The following is a 20,593-nucleotide window of genomic DNA, read 5'->3' as shown; positions in this document are numbered from 1 at the left end:
CCGTCCCACCAACACAACACACCGCACCACCAACACAAACACACCACACCACCAACACAAACACACCACCCCACCAACACAAACACACAGCACCACCAACACAAACACACCCCCCCCACCAACACAAACACACCACCAACACAAACACACCACCAACACAAACACACCGCCCCACCAACAAACACACCACCAACAAACACAACACCAACACAAACACACCGCCCTACCACCACAAACACACCGCACCACCAACACAAACACCCCCCCCCACCAACACAAACACACCACCAACACAAACACACCGCCCCACCAACACAAACACACCGCACCACCAACACAAACACTCCCCCACCAACACAAACACACCACCAACACAAACACACCGCCCCACCAACACAAACACACCACCAACACAAACACACCGCACCACCAACACAAACACACCGCACCACCAACACAAACACACCGCACCACCAACACAAACACACCGCCCCACCAACACAAATGCACCGCACCACCAACACAAACGCACCGCACCACAAACACAAACGCACCGCCCCACCAACACAAACACACCACCAACACAAACACACCACCAACACAAACACACCGCCCCACCAACACAAACGCACCACACCACCAACACAAACGCACCGCACCACAAACACAAACACACCACCAACACAAACACACCGCCCCACCAACACAAATGCACCGCACCACCAACACAAACACACCACCAACACAAACGCACCGCACCAACACAAACGCACCACCAACACAAACACACCACCAAACACACCGCCCCACCAACACAATCGCACCGCACCACCAACACACCGCTCCACCAACACAAATGCACCGCACCACCAACACAAACACACCACCAACACAAACGCACCACCAACACAAACACACCACCATCACAAACACACCACCAACACAAACACACCACCAACACAAACACACCACCAACACAAACACACCACCAACACAAACACACCGCCCCACCAACACAAACACACCGCACCACCAACACAAACATACCACCAACACAAACACACCGCCCCACCAACACAAACGCACCACCAACACAAACACACCGCACCACCAACACAAACACACCACCAACACAAACGCACCACCAACACACCGCTCCACCAACACAAACACCACCAACACAAATGCACCGCACCACCAACACAAACACACCGCTCCACCAACACAAACACACCGCTCCACCAACACAAACACACCGCCCCACCAACACAAACGCACCACCAACACAAACGCACCACCAACACACCGCTCCACCAACACAAACACACCAACACAAACACACCGCCCCACCAACAAACACACCACCAACAAACACAACACCAACACAAACACACCGCCCTACCACCACAAACACACCGCACCACCAACACAAACACCCCCCCCCACCAACACAAACACACCACCAACACAAACACACCGCCCCACCAACACAAACACACCGCACCACCAACACAAACACACTCCCCCACCAACACAAACACACCACCAACACAAACACACCGCCCCACCAACACAAACACACCACCAACACAAACACACCGCACCACCAACACAAACACACCGCACCACCAACACAAACACACCGCCCCACCAACACAAATGCACCGCACCACCAACACAAACGCACCGCACCACAAACACAAACGCACCGCCCCACCAACACAAACACACCACCAACACAAACACACCACCAACACAAACACACCGCCCCACCAACACAAACGCACCACACCACCAACACAAACGCACCGCACCACAAACACAAACACACCACCAACACAAACACACCGCCCCACCAACACAAATGCACCGCACCACCAACACAAACACACCACCAACACAAACGCACCGCACCAACACAAACGCACCACCAACACAAACACACCACCAAACACACCGCCCCACCAACACAATCGCACCGCACCACCAACACACCGCTCCACCAACACAAATGCACCGCACCACCAACACAAACACACCACCAACACAAACGCACCACCAACACAAACACACCACCATCACAAACACACCACCAACACAAACACACCACCAACACAAACACACCACCAACACAAACACACCACCAACACAAACACACCGCCCCACCAACACAAACACACCGCACCACCAACACAAACATACCACCAACACAAACACACCGCCCCACCAACACAAACGCACCACCAACACAAACACACCGCACCACCAACACAAACACACCACCAACACAAACGCACCACCAACACACCGCTCCACCAACACAAACACCACCAACACAAATGCACCGCACCACCAACACAAACACACCGCTCCACCAACACAAACACACCGCTCCACCAACACAAACACACCGCCCCACCAACACAAACGCACCACCAACACAAACGCACCACCAACACACCGCTCCACCAACACAAACACCACCAACACAAACGCGCCGCACCACCAACACAAACACACCATTCATAATCAACGTTTTTGGGTTTAGATCGCGTTATTTATAAATGTGTCGTAACCCTCCACCACCCGACACGGCCAATCAGCAAAAAAAAGTGTCACGTTGACAAAAGACAAATAGTTCACCAACACAAACGCAAGCAAACGCACCACATGACACACCGAGCCTCAAAACAGCCATCACTCATTCACGTAAACGGACTGTATTTCTACTGCGCACGCTCAATCGACTACTGGGTGAAATCCTCGAGTGGGAGTTATCTGGTTGTCCTCGTTGTCCACGCATAGCAGTGTCAGCTGGTGAAGGGAGGGGGTGTTTGGGGGGGTGCCCAGACAAGTGTTCAGACATCACCTGCCGCGGACGTCAGCCGTGGCTGGGAAACCAACCGGGGTCGTGGGGTTTGTCGCGCGCTGCGCAAACCCCGGCGTCGCTAGCGCCACCGCCACAAGTACCGGGATCCACGCTCCAACGGTTACACAATTCTACTGAAATCTCGGGGATGGGTTACGGAATCACGAACTCTCTTCAGCAATGAAACAACAATCTCACGATTGAATCGGACCACAGCAGGCACAAAGATTTTTCCAGTTTCGGTACCTGGTACGGAAATGGAAATAAACGCGACAGGGTGGTGGTACGACACTATGGCATTCTAAACATAGCTTTAAAGGAACAGGCATCACCGTGTAAAAACGATATCTGGAAACAATTTCAGCCGAGTAGACCAGACTGAAACTACCTCCACACAATCACCAAACCCGCAACACCCCACTTCCACGCGGGCCACATCACCACAGACGGTGCGTGTGCGTGCGTGCGCGTGTGTGCGTGTGTGTGCGTGCGCGTGTGTGCGTGCGTGCCCACCCAGGCTGTGCCCGTTCTTCGTGTAGAAGGCCGTGTTGTTGACGAGGTTGACGCAGCAGCCGATTACGTCGCCCGTCGTGAACGTGGGGCCGTACGGCTGCCCCGAGCCTGACGAGCAGAAGCTGTGCCCATCATCGCCGTGGTAACCGTACGAGTACTTATCCCAACCTGCACGGAGACACGGGGTGGGGGAGAAGGGACGCCGAGCCGGGGGGGGGGACACACGCGCTGTGAGGATACGCTCTCTCGGCCCGCGATACAAGACGCGCAACCCTACGGACGTCGCGAGGGGTCGCCGGTTGATTGGCGTCGCGCCAGGCGAAAACGGAGAGCGGCAACCCCCACCGCCAGACCCTCCCACGAGGCGCGTCAGCCCCAACGATGTACGGGGCGACTCCGATGGTGGAGCCACGGCGACGACGGCGCCATTACCCGCAACAGTCAGAACCGCAGTAATTGTGGCGTTAGAGGATGGAGACGGTGCTTGCCACCGTGAAAATGTGGCTAACGCTTGCTCGGATCACCTACACCAGGGGTCTGCAACCTTTAAGACATAAAGAGCCACTTGGACCCGTTTCCGAAGGAAAAAACAAACTGGGAGCCGCAAAACCATTGCAACTATTAAAACAAATATAACACTGCATATATTGTTTCTTACCTTATTGCTATATACAGGATCGTGCAGTCAGCTGTCAATCTGAATAAAAAAAGGACTTTTTCACTTAACAATGTAAAATATATTTTTGCAAATTAATAGCTAAATTACCTGGTTAATGGGATTTTTGCTCCTGAACCTCAGTGCACAGTGTCTGCACATCAGGGCTGTAAGACGTCACCTTCATTTTCACACAGGCTTGCAAGCTGTCATCTGTGAGGCGTGATCGATGTTTGTTTTTAATATAGTTCATGTTGGAGAAGACCTGCTCACATACATATGTGGAGCCGAAGATCGACAGGACTCCAAATGCATACTTTTTCATGTTTATATAAGTGTTGGGGATGGCATTCCATGTTTCGAATACAAGTTTGTCCTGTTTGGGAAGGTTTTCAATATCACTCCATTTATGATTCTGAGCCAGAATGGCCTTCTGACGGGCAACATCCTCAAGAGTAGCGGTCAAGCATTTGAACTTGGACACCCATATATCTTTGTCGGCTATATCAGCCAGTTCCATCTCAAGATCAGGTTGACTTACACCTGCAAATGCAGTCATATTCAATAGGGATGGATCGATCGCCAGGGGAGTGACAGGGAAGGATAATGTCGTTTTTTCCTCTCTGAACTCACAGAATCGTTTCCCAAACGAACTTTGCATTGTGGTGATTGCAGACTTGAAATATTCCAAATTTATCGTATCATGACTTTGTTTGAACTCTCTCAAAGAGGGAAAGTGAGACAGTGTACCTCTCTGTAAATCTTTGACAAACACTGTCAACTTGCGCTCGAATGCCAAAACCTCCTCCAGCATGTGCAGGGCTGTGCCTCCTTTCCCCTGAAGGGTTGTATTTAGCGTGTTTAGATGTGCTGTCATGTCTACCATAAAATGTAATTTTTCCAGCCACTCTGGCTGTTCCAGCTCAGCAAAGGTGAGCTCTTTGCTGCCCAGGAAGGTTTTTACTTCTTCCAAACATGTGACAAAGCAACGGCAACGTTATTGCCTGTCACCGGGCGGGCAGTGTGGAGCTGAGCGGCGACCTGTCAGCAGCGGCAACGCCAGAGCAGGTGTCACAGTGCGCCTCCTCCCCTCGCTAGCATCCGCCCCAGAGCCGCGGTCAAGGTTCAAAAGAGCCGCATGCGGCTCCGGAGCCGCAGGTTGCCGACCCCTGACCTACACCATTACACACCATCTGATCGTTAAGCTGGTGGTAATGGAAACGTGGTGTGACTGTGATTAGTTATTTTTTTATTTTTGCGATGGGCGACTCTAAGGATATTTTTTTTTATCACCAATTATGTTATAAACGTGATATTAAACGTCCTCTTTGGATGCCCTACGCAGCGGAGCATTAAACCACGCGAGCTGTGGTAGCGCGTACAGACACGCACACACACGTACCACCACTTCCACAGCGAATGTGCATAGAAAGACAAATATGCCCCAGCATAGCCTCTAACGAATTGTTGGGGCAAGTGCTGTGAGCGAGCACCTATTAAGGAAGCACGGCGCGAGGGGGTGGGTAGCCGGCACTACACCCGGCTGCCTTCAACTCCCCAATGCTGTTAACACACCACACCTGGTACTCATTTAAGGCCGAGTTGACCTACAGGAAGTTCAGGGTCAGTTCAGATATTTGTCACCGATTTTGATGGCGAGCGGGAAATTAACTTTGGTCGCCGGGGTGCACAGTGATGGCAATATGACATAATTGTAGCTAAGAACATCACCACCATCAACAACCCTCGTCATCAAACCTTTCAAATATTCCCCCGTGTAGCCTCGAACAGACTGTTGGGGCAAGAGCTGTGAGCGAATAGCATCAGCGCCTATGAAGGCCAGCACAGCACACAAGGTGGTGGGTGGCCAGCTCCACGCCCGCTCGGCCACCTTAGTCTCACCCAGTGGCGATGTTGACTACACACCGCACCAGGCACTCATGTGGAGCTGAGTCTATCTCGGGGCGGCCCAGGTCCAGTTCAGATAATCGCCACCGGCGTTAGTGCTGGCCGTGATTGGGAATCAAACTCAGGTCACCGGGTTCTAACTCTGGATGTTAATCGCTCAAGACAAACCATACATTCTAAATTAAACCCTAACCCTAAACCAAAACTTACTCTTCGGTTTTTTCGGTAAAGTCACGTGACTTTACCGAAAAAACCAAAGAGTATGAATCCTTGCAGTCACAAAAGCTTCAAATCTAGAACCTAAACCAAAACCCTAACCTCTGACCCCAAACCCGATTCCTAAACTCTATGTCTTAAGAATATTTGACTACTATAAATTTTCACATAAGCCACTTTTGTTGCGCTATCATTTGTGGCCAGGTCGCTTCTGAAAAAGACCTATACAGCTCAGTGGGCCTTACCTGGTAAAATAAAATAGTAAATAATAGTAAATAGTCAAAGTACATTGCGCTAACCACTATAACCACACACACAACCACCACTTCCACAGAAACGGCCGCAGCAAAGCTTGATTAGGCTGTTCATACGAATTAAAAAAATTACGTCTTCTTTGGTAGATCCATACCTATCAGGCACTTAACATCAAATTAAATAATCGGGAGGGATGGTTGGGTGTTGACATCCAATTATCCACCCGGGGTCACCCGGGGTACCATTGTGTGGGGAAGTAAACAGCGGCTGTCCTATGGATAGCCTCGTCCCCCGCCTCTGGAATGTGGAATTTCCGCCACTGGCTTGAGGGCCGTAAACTGGAGATGAACACCACCAGCTCTATACTAACTAGAGCCAGAAATAACTTTTCACTTTTCCTCTTGACCTGTGACCTCCAGGCGCACCGCTTACAGCGCCCTCCAGTGGCCTTGCACGGGCATCCCCCTCGCATGACACGAGACCCCCAAGATCCCAAACACAAAGATCCCCCCCATATAGCCTTAACAAGATCCCGACCACATGACGGCATGCAGTGCACGCTGGGAGCCCCACTCTATGCACGCTCGTCAATGGAACCCGACGCACAGAGGGGTAGTTGAAACCCGTAATAGCTGCACGCCAACCTGTAGCAGGGTGCCAAGGTTGAGACGTTAATCGGACGTCTTCAAATTTCACAAGCGGATTGCAACTGCCACTGCCTTGGATTAATATAAGTAAAATAACTCCAAATGTGTTTTGGTTGTACCTTCCCTTAGCCCGGTAAGAATAATTTGAGGCTCTTCGTGTATTTAATATAAAACACATGGACAAAAAAAGGCAAAACTTTGGGTGTGGTGGCGATGCTACACCCATAACCCAGCAACGTGTAGGGCAGTGAGATTGGCGGATCACACAGAGATTACACCTTCACCGATGACGGGAACCCCCCTGGAATGGCCATTTGCTGCCCGCGGGCAAGTCCGGTGAGTCACGAACCTGCTTTTTGAATTTGAGCGCCTTCCCATCTCCTGCCTGGGGACTTGCCTTCCCCATTAGCAAATATACTCGAGGAATGTGCCAATCATTCCAACAAATGTGGCAACGGTCAGAACATTTTTGGGAGTCTTTCCCCTCCCATGGCTCTTTTCCCAAGCTCTTATAACCTTGCTCAATTCAAGACAGGCCAGTTAACTCATCTGTTAAAACTCTGAGAGAGCTAAAGAATGCTTGTCTGCATCAACAACACATTAATAAAGTTTAAACATGAAATGTATATCTCTTTTATATTACAACTCAACACGAGCCCGGTGCAAAGCATCGATCACGGAACGGAGGGGGAAGAGAGCAGGAAGAGTTTGAAGTTAAGATTTGCGCCATGACGCCAGCACACCACAGTGTACGACGCTCGTGAGTGACCATAGTACTGGACGTCTGTGGAAAAGAGCTTTATAGCTCATCGGATTCCTCTAGGAAAAACAGATTATGATTCAGATAGTATCATTGCATCATTTGCGTTTATCACAGGGCAGATCGCCAGCTTCAGAAGAACGATTTCTAATTTACAAGGTAAAGCCTACAGAGCTAAAAAGCTTATTTTCAGAAGTGACCTGGCCACAAATGACAATTCAACGAAAGTGGCTTATTCCGGTGGACATTCATAGCAGCCAAATACTCTAAAACGCTCTGAACGCCGGTTTCTAAATGTGGAGGGACGAGACGCCGTCTCGGAACAACAACAGCGCCCTGCAGAAATCCCTGAAGAACTCACGAGCAGCTGTGGGGAGGGACGAGACGCTGTCTCGGTGCCAGTCGCCCAAGTGGCACACGCGGCACGGACCGCTCGGACAACCCCTTCGGCCGCCTGCCACGGTGGGCCCTCATTATCAACTCATCAATTCTTAGCCAAGCGTTGAGACAAATGTTGATGTTGCTCAATGAGCGTTCTGGCAGGAAGATAGTGGGCGATTTGCATCAAGCCACATTAGGAAATTATTTTTCACACTCCAGAAAAGCACATTGTAATATATAATAATGAGATACAATACTTTATCCATTAACTGCTGGATGAAGGCCTCCCTGTAATCTGTCAGTCACGAGGGTTGTTTGACCATACTTCACCGCGCTGGTCAGTGTGGATCGGTGAAGGGGGAAGCTGCAGCTCTGAACCGAAGTCAGGTCACACAGGTTCAAGCGTCTTCAATGAGACCATTGAAACCGTGCCACCTTTTTTGCGAGGGCGACCCGGTGTAACAGGCTAAAATAACCCCTGCCCCGATTAAACCCGGGTATAGTTTGGCCCAGGCCAGAGTATACCCGGGGGCATAAAGTATCCTAGGCTAAACTATACCCGGGGGTTTAAACTAGACTGGGCCAGACCATACCCCTCCAAGCCAAAATATGCCCAAAGTGAAAGTTCAAAGGCAATTATCCACAGAAAACAGCCGACAACGAACTTCAATCGATATCTAAAAAGCGTATAAATGGAAGTAAGAATCTCAATTTGATCAATTAAAGCATTTTTAGGGTTAGGGTTATTATTATTTTTTTGTGGTTGAAGCAATCAAAGTCTATGTGTTTACAGTTTTAAATAAAATGTTGGAAAAATTTAGTAATTCATGTGTATATCGCTCAACACTATTACTACCATGGGGGTATGATTTGGCCTAGAGGGGCATAATTTGGCCTAGGCCATAATATACCCCAGAGTATAAATTGGCCTAGGCCATAATATACCCGGGTATAATCTAGCCTAGGCCGTTTTAACCCCGGGTACACTACGGCCTGTGGGTATACTACGGCCTGTTACACTGGGACTAACACAATGTGCGTAATGCAAGGGGGTTGTGGGAATTAATTCAAGAGACAAATCGAAATGGCACGGAAGAGTTTTTTTTTTGACGGGCGACTTAAAATCCTGGAAGAATAGAGCGACGTCACCTTCAGCAGAATAAAAACGGGTGCTCTGCTAGCGGAGGAATTAATGGAGTATTCCCGTATCAGAGAGCCCAACTCTGACCAATAAACCAGAAAAAAATACATTGATATTAAGAGCCACTTGTGTAGACAAAAAATATCTCAGTCAGGTCTCACAGGGAGATGAAGTGCATTAGCTGATTAGCGGTGGATTTGTTTTGATTATTGGGGCAAAACACAATCACCATTCACTGCACACAGGGGGCAGAAACCGACACAACGCACGCCTGGTGCAACCGAATACATAAAACGGGGTCAAAGTGCAGCGTACAAGAAAGAAGCTGCTGCATCGTGTGTCACACCGCAGTGCAGAGGGGAAGGCATTTTGTCACAATGTCGCACACGTTTGATTAAACAGCCGAGGCAACAATCAATAGCGGTGTGGAGCACGACGACGGTAAAGGGGAGGGGGGGGCTATGAACCGCCCCCGACACCACCGAGTGTTGGGGACATCCCACAAGCAGGAACGATGAACGAGTGCACTCGCAACTTCTCCAATAAGAGCTGCGACAAGCGGACAGGAGACGTTACTTACTTACTCCTGTTCGCTCCCTGTGGAACTTAAGGCCGCAAACAGCTCACGCCATGCCGGGCAGTCTTTAGCAGCCTTCTCTGCTTCACTCCAAGACAGGCCCATGGTCAATGCATTGGGAAATTAAAGACGTAGTTTAACCTGTTTTGCTTTCCACGTGGTGAGCCACAACATCAACGTGTTATTTTTACGATCTGGGCACTAGGCCAAGGCTGCAAATTCATCTGAAAAGAAAGGGGCAGGAGACCATAAGGCTCGTCTCAAAGTGTTTATAGTGGCATGGCCAAGATCAAGATTGAATCCGAGCCTCCAAATTAAGTCGAATGCAGGGTTGCTCATATTGATAGATGGTGTTTTAAGCAGGTAACCAATAGATGCACGTAACCATCATGGACATTATGGATTTTGTTCCAAAACTGGTACGCAACATTCGGCTCTCAATGCAATCAATGCCTCCTTTCAAATCTGCAAGCCATCCACTGGCTCAACCGGTGGTTGTGTGCTTTCCCCTGCGATTTAACATCTTGAAATGAAATTAAAACTGTATTGTACACTCTTCGGAATTATGCCAAGGTATTTAACATCCACTCTATAAAAGGGACAACATATGACCGTCATTCCCTCCAGACGTTTAGCAAGGGACTGGTGGCAGTTGAGTTGACCAGCGATTCTTGTACACAATGCCTGCACTGAACCACGGGTGTAAGAAGCCACTGGCTGCGATTTACACCAATCACAGCTCGACATTACATTCAGGGAAGAGTCACAAACGAGACTGAACTGCCTGTCGAGAAACAATGCAAAAATGAGGCAATAAAAACTGACAAAGAAATTACTTCTTAATTGAAAGGACAATTCAGTTGATTGTGAGTGGGATTGGTGGATGGATTTTGAGGGGGATGGGGTTAATTATTCGTGTCCAGTATATTGATCACGGTGGTGAGCTGCAGGTTTGTGTTGGCTAAGTTGTGTTTGTATTAACCGCACACACAGTCCCTGCTCCGATAAAGAGTGATAAAGATCTTTGCAACAAACAGGAGGTGCAGGCCACTGTTCCACACAGAACCCTACCTTCGCAAATCTCTTGACTTGGCCAAAACAATCGTTCCAGCGGGGGTGCCTTTGCAACTGAAATAACTTACAAATAAAAAAATTAAGGACAACACTTCCCCGATATAGAACCGTCGGGGGGAGGGGGGGTCGCAGACAGCGGCGTGCACGGAGAGGTTTCTGGAGACTGCGCGTTTAAAAAAAATAAATGGGGCTCTTGAGCAAAAAATAAATGACCTTTGTAATTGACAGCCAGAGGGAACTGCTCTTTGTTGTTGTGTTTTTCTATCGCCGATTAAAGTCTGAATGATCTACTTGAGTCGACGGGGAACTGAAGAAACACGGTCCCATCCAGCGCAATTTACGCACAGGACGGAGGCGCACATCTCATCGTCTCGCAGAGCCGGCCCCCCTCGGTCACGCACAGCAGCACAAGGAAAATGAACGGCGGCAGCAGCAGCAGCAAGGTGACGTGACGGGGCCACTTGCTACGCGCGTGTTTGTGCCAGCATCAGAATATTTCAGAATCAGAATATTTATACATTGTGGAGGAATCCGATACTCTGTAAAGTTCTTTTTCAGAGATACCCAAGAGGGGCAGGGAAGAACAGTTACAACAAACGATACAAAAACACGACAGACGGCCGTCGCCGCCCCCACCTGGGAAGATGCTATTTGCTCGGAATATCGAAGTGCTTCTTGCAGATGTTCGCAGGTCGAATCTAGCAGGCGGCCTAGTTACGACCGCGGGTGTATTAATGGTAAATTAAGCGTCGTCTTGCTTCCCCGTGCATGTTAAAGACCCCCTGACGTAGTTTGAAACAAGCAGGCTGTCACATGCCGGCGCCATGGATACAAATTTGCCACGTTTGCATTATCACAGCATCGCCCGCTGCTGTGATAATGCAGCCCGCGTCTGTGAAACCCGGTGCATCTCTGAGAGCATTGCGCGATAAGAATGGTGCAAATACTAAATGTCATAACTAATTATTAATTATCAGCTCCTGCATGGGCGCTGACATTGACGATTCAACACTGAAGCAACTCTCTCCCTACACATGCTATGTAGCCCCCCCCTCGCTCTACCTCCGAGGGTCCTGTCCCCCCCCACAACTCACTTCTATAACCCCGCTGCTAATTGATTTACAAGCTGGCAGTCATCTGACACTTTCCCTTAGCAGGCCAAACAACTGCCTTGATTTCCAGGAGGGTTTCTCACAATTCGTGAGAAAGGAACCAAAATGCCTGGTCACAGTCAACTTGTGTGGCTCCATGTCCTTCGTAGCGCGAGAGATACCCCCCCCCACCCCCCCCGAGGCGACCTTGAGGAGGAACGCGGCAGTCTGACGGCTGCAGTGTCCACTCCACATCCGGTTGGTGCTGCAGACAGAGTTGATCAACGTCCTTGCCTATACTCACCTCCCCACTTAGCAACACATGCACTTAGCTACCTATACATAAATGTACTGACCTACCTACGACAAACCTATCTATTTTACTTAATGTCTGCCTCTCTATTCACCAACCTATCCACTACTGCCCAGCCACACTCGTCCACCCACCTACCTACTTAACCCAGAACGCTGCCTAGCATTTAAGTGCAGTATCTCGCCATTGCTGCTGCTGTCAAAGGTTCGGCTCACACGGCAGCAGGCGCTGCCGTGCAGCAAGTGTGAGACCGTTTGGCCCGTCAAGCCCCCCACACCACGTAACCTGCACCACGTCGCCCCCACACCGCGGAACGCGTCACCTCCACACCGCGTTGCCCCCACACCTTATCGCCCCACACGGCGTAACCTGCACCGCGTCACCCCCAGACCACGTCACCCACCCCACCATCCCCACGTGTCACCCACCCCGTGCAGAATTCCTGAGGCTGTTGTCGTTCTGGCTAAAATTGGGGCCAACGTCAGCCGAGACCTGCCCGGGCCTGCCAGAATGCTGTGCGGCGAACGTCCACTCACCGTCCGCTCACCGCCGCCGCATCACTTCCCCGGCGAGCGCGCTCCCCCACCTCCTCTTACGTAAGGGCCGCCCCCCGCCGATACGGGGACGACGACGTTTTATTAATATTATTTATTTTTGGGCTACCCGATGCGATTCAAAACACGGCAATAAGCGTCGCTGTCGGCGGGCCCCGCTTTTCCACGAAAGTTACGTAAGAGTTCCCCGAGACAAAATGTGCCGCCGCTCGAGTTTCCGAGGCTCAAGGGAACGCAGAGTTAATGGTCACCACGCGATCGTTAAGCCCAAGGGTGAATAACAAAGCATCTTAAAATACTAATCTAGAACAGATCCAGCTCTGTTGTCGTGACGTTGAGTCAAAGTGCCTCCCGGCTCCAGCGAGCAATGGGGCGCTACTCGTCAATGGCAGTGATGGATATTGTACGCGCGCACGTGTGTATGTTGAACTTCTTTCGCACCGTACTTAGCCAACCGCGCTAATCGGACAACAAACTAAACACAAAAAGCATTTTTAAAGAAATTCGTTTTTCAATCAAGGTGATTTTTAAAAAATGCACAGCTCCAGTGGCTTCCTAATATCAGAAGAGCGTTCCAGACAGCCGCAGAAGTGCCACCGGAAAGCGTGCAATGCCATGACCACCTTCTTTCTTCGACGGCGAGCAAATTCCCCACATTCCTGACTAGGTTTTAGTGTCTCCCACAAAGCGATGCTCTGAAAAAAATGATTGTCTGAGTGGATCCCCGAGTGCAATTTGAATGCATGACTACGGTTCCGAGTTGGTGCTCAGCCAGCAGTGCCATGGTGATGCATAGGCAGTAAATCACGTTTATTAAACCATCACTCGCCATTAGAGCATTATCATCTCGATTACGGAGGCTCGAGAACCATCTTTCATGAGTGGACACGCTATTTTGCCATCTTGCTCCTTCTGACAGTCCAGATCCCGGAACTCTCTTTCAGAAAGACGATGCTTGGAATGTTTTGCAAACGCACAGGATATACGGGCATACACTGGGGCATGAGGCTTTTATGCTATAAGATTGCAAAAAAAATGACTGGATGCCCCGCATTGTATACAACGCTTTGCCTTCGGATGAGTTCTCACACACGGGATTAATCTCTCCGTGATCCACCAACCGTGGCCCAAAGCACTGGGTAAATCTGGCTCGTGCCGCTGCCCTCGGTGGTCTCAACATGACCAGCTCGAGCCCTTCACACCACTCTCTCCACTCTCCAACCACCACGGCCGCCACCTGCTCGTCACCACCACTCAAGGTCATGACTGCTCGCGTGCTCGCACGATGTGGAGCGGCGTCCACCTCTCTTCTGATACTCTACTGCCATCTATGTTTATTTTTACCAGGTAAGGGCCCACTGAGTTGTGCAGCTCTTTTTCAGAAGTGACCTGGCTATCACAAATGATAGCTCAACAGAGTGGCTGATCAAGTGGAACTTTATATCAGCCAAATACTCCAAAGCGCACGTTGATTCTAAATGTGGAGGGGAAAAACAGGAGCACCTGGATAAAAATTCACATGGCCACAGGGAGAGACACGCAAACTCCAAATATACAGGGTTATGGGTCGGGATCTGAACCCACAACCTCCTGTATACCATCTCATCCCTTTAACAGTTGAAATCAAGACTGCCAGAGATGTGGGGCCTTTCTGTCCCATATAAACCTCCCCTTTAGTCCTCTTGTCTATATATATGTATCTCTGTCAAAGTCAGAGTGGCCTTGTGTTTTCAAACACTGGGGATCACTCTTGTTGTTCATGAGCCCATGTTGGAACCTGAGTGTTCCTACGGGGGATCCAGGCCCCATCAAATAACAACCACTGTTGACGCTGCCCCCTTCACCACCCCCACACAGAAACACATACACCAGGTGAGACTCACTTTACTCATCGCAGACAGATGATGAAGATGGGAGTTGAATTGACTCTGTAACATGTCAGCCTCAACAGGAATTACTCACACGAATTACTTTGCTGTGTCTATCGGGATAACTTCATGTTTGTGCTATCCCAGCTGGCAATCTTGTTTTACCAAGCTTCATACAGATGTCGTGACATCACGGGATGTCACTGTGTAATGCCGGCCCTAGAGAGGCACGGCGTGCGATGTATTGACATCGCAGACACCACGTGGGGTGTAGTACCAGCCCTAGAGGGGCTCGATCAGCGCTGATGGATAGCGCTGGATGGCACCACGCTCGGCGTGCAGTGCCAGCCCTACAGGATCGGGCGTGCGAGTGCTGGCCATAGGGAAGGGGTTACTGGAGGCTGTGGCACTCTGGTTGACCCCAGAGGACACGTGACTGGTTATGTCTACAAAGGGGCCCAAAGTGGGGGCTCGGGGTGGTCACGTGGTCGGGGTCCAGATCCTGCTCGAGGGTTCTGGAAGGTGGTCGTGGCCAAGGGCGGAGCCGGCCATGCCGCAGAGGATCTAAGCCGGGTCCCCCAGGGGGACCGGCGTTGTTGTTCATCCTGAAGAAACATTCGTCTACGTCCTACAGAGTCTCCAACACGTGGACCTGGACCCAAGCTGTGGTCCGGTCCGTTGTAGCAGTTACGTTGTAATTAAAGTAAAGTAGTTAGCCTGGTGGTCACCACCATAGGTTGTTATTCTGTTAAGGGGCAGTTACTCCGTGTGTTGGAGTTAAATAAATGTGTTGCCTCCAAGAGAAAGTCTGCGACTCAGTTGAACTCACTACACACATCTGCTGGTATGGTGTTACAGCCAGGGAAAAAAGCATTTTATCCCCTGCTGATTTTGTACATTTGCCCACTGACAAAGAAATGATCAGTCTATAATTTTAATGGTAGGTTTATTTGAACAGTGAGAGACAGAATAACAACAAAAAAATCCAGAAAAACGCATGTCAAAAATGTTATAACTTGATTTGCATTTTAATGAGGGAAATAAGTATTTGACCCCCTCTCAATCAGAAAGATTTCTGGCTCCCAGGTGTCTTTTATACAGGTAACGAGCTGAGATTAGGAGCACACTCTTAAATGGAGTGCTCCTAATCTCAGCTTGTTACCTGTATAAAAGACACCTGTTCACAGAAGCAATCAATCAATCAGATTCCAAACTCTCCACCATGGCCAAGACCAAAGAGCTCTCCAAGGATGTCAGGGACAAGATTGCAGACCTACACAAGGCTGGAATGAGCTACAAGACCATCGCCAAGCAGCTTGGTGAGAAGGTGACAACAGTTGGTGCGATTATTTGCAATTGGAAGAAACACAAAAGAACTATCAATCTCCCTCGGCCTGGGGCTCCATGCAAGATCTCACCTCGTGGAGTTGCAATGATCATGAGAACGGTGAGGAATCAGCCCAGAACTACACGGGAGGATCTTGTCAATGATCTCAAGGCAGCTGGGACCATAGTCACCAAGAAAACAGTTGGTAACACACTACGCCGTGAAGGACTGAAATCCTGCAGCACCCGCAAGGTCCCCCCTGCTCAAGAAAGCACATATACATGCCCGTCTAAAGTTTGCCAATGAACATCTTAATGATTCAGAGGACAACTGGGTGAAAGTGTTGTGGTCAGATGAGACCAAAATTGAGCTCTTTGGCATCAACTCAACTCGCCGTGTTTGGAGGAGGAGGAATGCTGCCTATGACCCAAAGAACACCATCCCCACCGTCAAACATGGAGGTGGAAACATTATGCTTTGGGGGTGTTTTTCTGCTAAGGGGACAGGACAACTTCACCGCATCAAAGGGACGATGGACGGGGCCATGTACCATCATATCTTGGGTGAGAACCTCCTTCCCTCAGCCAGGGCATTGAAAATGGGTCGTGAATGGGTATTCAAGCATGACAATGACCCAAAACACACGGCCAAGGCAACAAAGGAGTGGCTCAAGAAGTCAGTCTCCAGACCTTAATCCCATAGAAAATCTGTGGAGGGAGCTGAAGGTTCGAGTTGCCAAACGTCAGCCCCGAAACCTTAATGACTTGGAGAAGATCTGCAAAGAGGAGTGGGACAAAATCCCTCCTGAGATGTGTGCAAACCTGGTGGCCAACTACAAAAAACGTCTGACCTCTGTGATTGCCAACAAGGGTTTTGCTACCAAGTACTAAGTCATGTTTTGCAGAGGGGTCAAATACTTATTTCCCTCATTAAAATGCAAATCAATTTATAACATTTTTGACATGCGTTTTTCTGGATTTTGTTGTTGTTATTCTGTATCTCACTGTTCAAATAAACCTACCATTAAAATTATAGACTGATCATTTCTTTGTCAGTGGGCAAACGTACAAAATCAGCAGGGGATCAAATACTTTTTTCCCTCACTGTATACACACATGGCTGGTATGGTGTGTTATACACATGGCTGGTATGGTGCGTCAAGTCTTATCGGCACCATGCCCATGTTTACAAAAAGATCCAAGTGTTTACACGCTGATATCCACCCAGATCCATTGTTTTTTAGTTTACCTACACTACCCCCTCTCCATCCATCACTCGTGACAGAACACAGTTATTTGAAATCCTTTAACTCCACGTCACCCGTGGCGACAAACGCGGGGTTACGGGACACCAAACCTCCATTCCGGCTGCCGGTAACACAAGCAACAAGGTGCAATACAAAGCACGTCGACTAAGGAGAAATTAATCATGGACTTCACGAATTCTCATTCACTGCATGTGTTTAACATCTATATGTAATTGTGAATGTTTACATTATTTTAAAATAATTATTTCAAAGATCGCAAGAAACAGGCAATGAAACTCCTTTTATCTGCAATAAGCTAGGATATATAGCCATGGTAAGCCAACCGTACAGAAGTTGGTTAGGGACCCCATCTGTGTGAACTTAAGTGTTATCTTCTGGAATGCGTGGATTTTCTGTGGGTTAGGTACCCCGGTTTCCTGCTTTGTGTAAAGCGCTCGTTAAAAAGGATTTACTCAAACGCCACAATGCAGGAGCCTCGCGATGTGTGTGAAGACTCAAGATGAGGGCTTCTCTGGATAAAGGGCAGACACACAGTGTGTTACCTGGGCAGACCCAGCGATGTTAGCCTGCTGTCCCAAGAAAACCCCTTAATCCACAATCTTTCATCCACAGTATCACGAGGAAGAGGATGAAATACAGGCAACACCTTCATACGTTAAAAAAATCCACATAACAGGGGACCAATTCACGTGATACTGGTATCACACCTGAGACTTAATGACACATGACTGAAGATGAATCCAGTAATGTTTGTATTTCTCATCAGGCCGCATGGTGTAGAGTGCAGTCTCCAACTCGGATTATTATCCACAATCGACCACTTGGTAAACCACTGTGGTCTGCCTGTGCACCTTCAACGGAGGAGGAACAGCAAAACTAAACCAACTCTCTCCTGAAACTCTCAACATTGGCATCTCGCTCATGAACATATTGCTACATGTAATAGAACTATCCAATGTTTCTCTGACCGCCCTATTTGTGCTACAAAGAAGGTCCACAGCCCGAAACGTCACCCATTATGTATATTTTTCTTTTAACGACCAGTGTTATTGGTGAATGTGCCTGGTTGTTTTACAACTCAAACCACGACACCCTGCAATGCCAAATGTACAATCTCTAAACGTTAGCAGCGAGCACACGGCCCACACACAGCGGGACCCCGCGCCTCCGATTAGCACGGTTGGCTACGTAACATGCGAAAGAAGTTCAACGTGCATACATACAACGCGAAAACAGGAAAGTCTGCAAAGGCGGTCAGAAAACGTTTCATAAAACGAACTGGCAGCCCCACGACCGCCGCCGCCTCACTCCGAGTTACAAAGCAATAAGACATTGCAGCGGTTCACGTTTGGACAGGGCAAAGAGAGAGAATGGTGATTGCATGCCAATCAGCATCATAAACCGGACGACAACAACAAATTCGCCACTGAAGTGAGTTGGAGATAACGAAGCATTCGTACAGTAATCATAGAAACAAAACCGTAATATTTTTTAAATTAACTTTTTTTTTGAGGGCGTAACTGTACGTCCCTAAAAGATGAATCGCGTAACTGCGAATTGGCGCGATGGAGGGGGGGGGCGGAGTGGCAAGTGAGGGACGCCTGTATCGAAATATACTGTTGTAATTATATTTTAAAAAGACTTGAAATAAACCAGCGTAAACAGCAGCAGCAGCACTCTGGAGACGAAGGGGCAGCAGCAGCAGCAGAGTGCTGGCTCACCACCCCCACGGTGCAGTGTCACCTTTAATAGGCGCTCATTAAAATGTCCCTTCCCACCTCCCCCAGTCTGTAAGTTAATAAGAGGTGTTTGCCTTGGTTAGTGTATGCGTGTGTGCACATCACATAATTAGATCTGTATTAAGGGTCTAGATATTGTGCACAGGTTTCTCCACCTGATGGTGATTTTCGGTGACTCGTGGTGTCTGCTTGCTGCCTAAGCCTCGGAGAAGTACCGCGGCGTTTAGCTAAGGCCGTACACAGTGGGGAAAGCGGCTTCCCTAAATAAGTGCCCAATAAATAGAATCTGTGGAACAAGGTTATTATGTTGGATGTACTTTGTGGTCACTTACACCACAAAGTTGTTACGGAGCACAATAAGGATATCTGTACTTATTATATTACCCAATATTAGCGTCTTGATTCGCCTATTTAATAGCCATCAGTCCATGACCCGCTGAATCTCTCGATATAAAGAAAGACCTTAATCTGTACATCCAGTAACGTCTAGGGTATTTCCCGACAAGGTACAAAGCTGAAATTTGGTACATCGGTAGCTTTTAGGACACAAACAACATAAAAAAAATCAGAAAATCTGAGCTTTTTAATTTTAAAGATGCCAAATATTGATTTTAAGTGCCCCATAAACATGTTCGTGCATGTCATTCAGAAACCATTCAAAATATAAGATTCAATTGTTTTCGTTTGTTAGAGCATTAAACAGCAAATAAAATTAAAACTAGAACCATTGTTCTATTATTTATTGTTTGAGATATTTCAGATCAAATCGGGTTTGAACAAAAAATACACATCTTCAAATGTTCAAACCTGAACAATACGAAAACGGTCAAAGACAGGAGGTTCCCTTCACAGAGTATTACGTTCATAAATTTTTGTTCTTTATAATAGAAAAATTACGGAATCTTTAAATTGAGTGGTTTACTATGGGTACGTCTTTAAATACAAGTTGAATCAAGTCGTCAACAATGTTTTTGTGGAAAAATACTAATGTTTGGAGTCGTTTTTCGAGTCTGATCGTACATAAAAATTGTAACAAATCATATCAGGTAAATTATTATATTTATTGAAAACTTTTACCCTGGCGAAGAGAGGCTTTACGAACTAGTTTAATAATATTTGTATATTTAATAGAACGCTCCTTACGGCCGGGAGTATCAGAGGATGCAGCTGTGAACTTTTACATCGAGATTGAAAACTCATTCATTTAAAACTGCTTTTTGTGTTTAGTTTTTTGTCCTTTCCCCGCACCTACAATTAGCGCGGTTGGCTACGGACGGTGCGAAAGAAGTTCAAAATACACACGTACGTACAGAGCATTTTGCAAGCGCCTTACATCATCACAAACATTTTCAAGGGCACCCCCAGTGGCAGTTGTCGCTGTGCGGCACAAGTCGACTCGGCACCTGACCTCCACGCAGGCCTTAGTCTGCCCGTAGGG

The 20,593-nt window shown here is 48.4% G+C and overlaps 1 protein-coding gene across 4 annotated transcripts in view; it reads right to left on the bottom strand.

Annotated features, from left to right (window-relative positions):
• LOC144946706 (ran-binding protein 9-like) overlaps window positions 1–20,593 on the bottom strand; it is a 76,418-nt gene that overhangs the window by 29,251 nt on the left and 26,574 nt on the right. For 3 of the 4 annotated variants that reach the window (XM_078875814.1, XM_078875812.1, XM_078875813.1), the window contains exon 4: window positions 3,383–3,550. In XM_078875814.1, coding sequence (XP_078731940.1) covers window positions 3,383–3,550 — 168 coding nt within the window. Of the gene's footprint in view, window positions 1–3,382; window positions 3,551–8,184; window positions 8,205–20,593 lie in introns of those variants that run through there. The other variant, XM_078875815.1, reaches the window with a different exon arrangement.

The sequence above is a fragment of the Lampetra fluviatilis genome, chromosome 42, assembly GCF_964198595.1.
Source record: "Lampetra fluviatilis chromosome 42, kcLamFluv1.1, whole genome shotgun sequence".
Classification (NCBI taxonomy): Eukaryota; Metazoa; Chordata; class Hyperoartia; order Petromyzontiformes; family Petromyzontidae; genus Lampetra; species Lampetra fluviatilis.
This window is presented reverse-complemented; position numbering and strand designations above follow the sequence as displayed.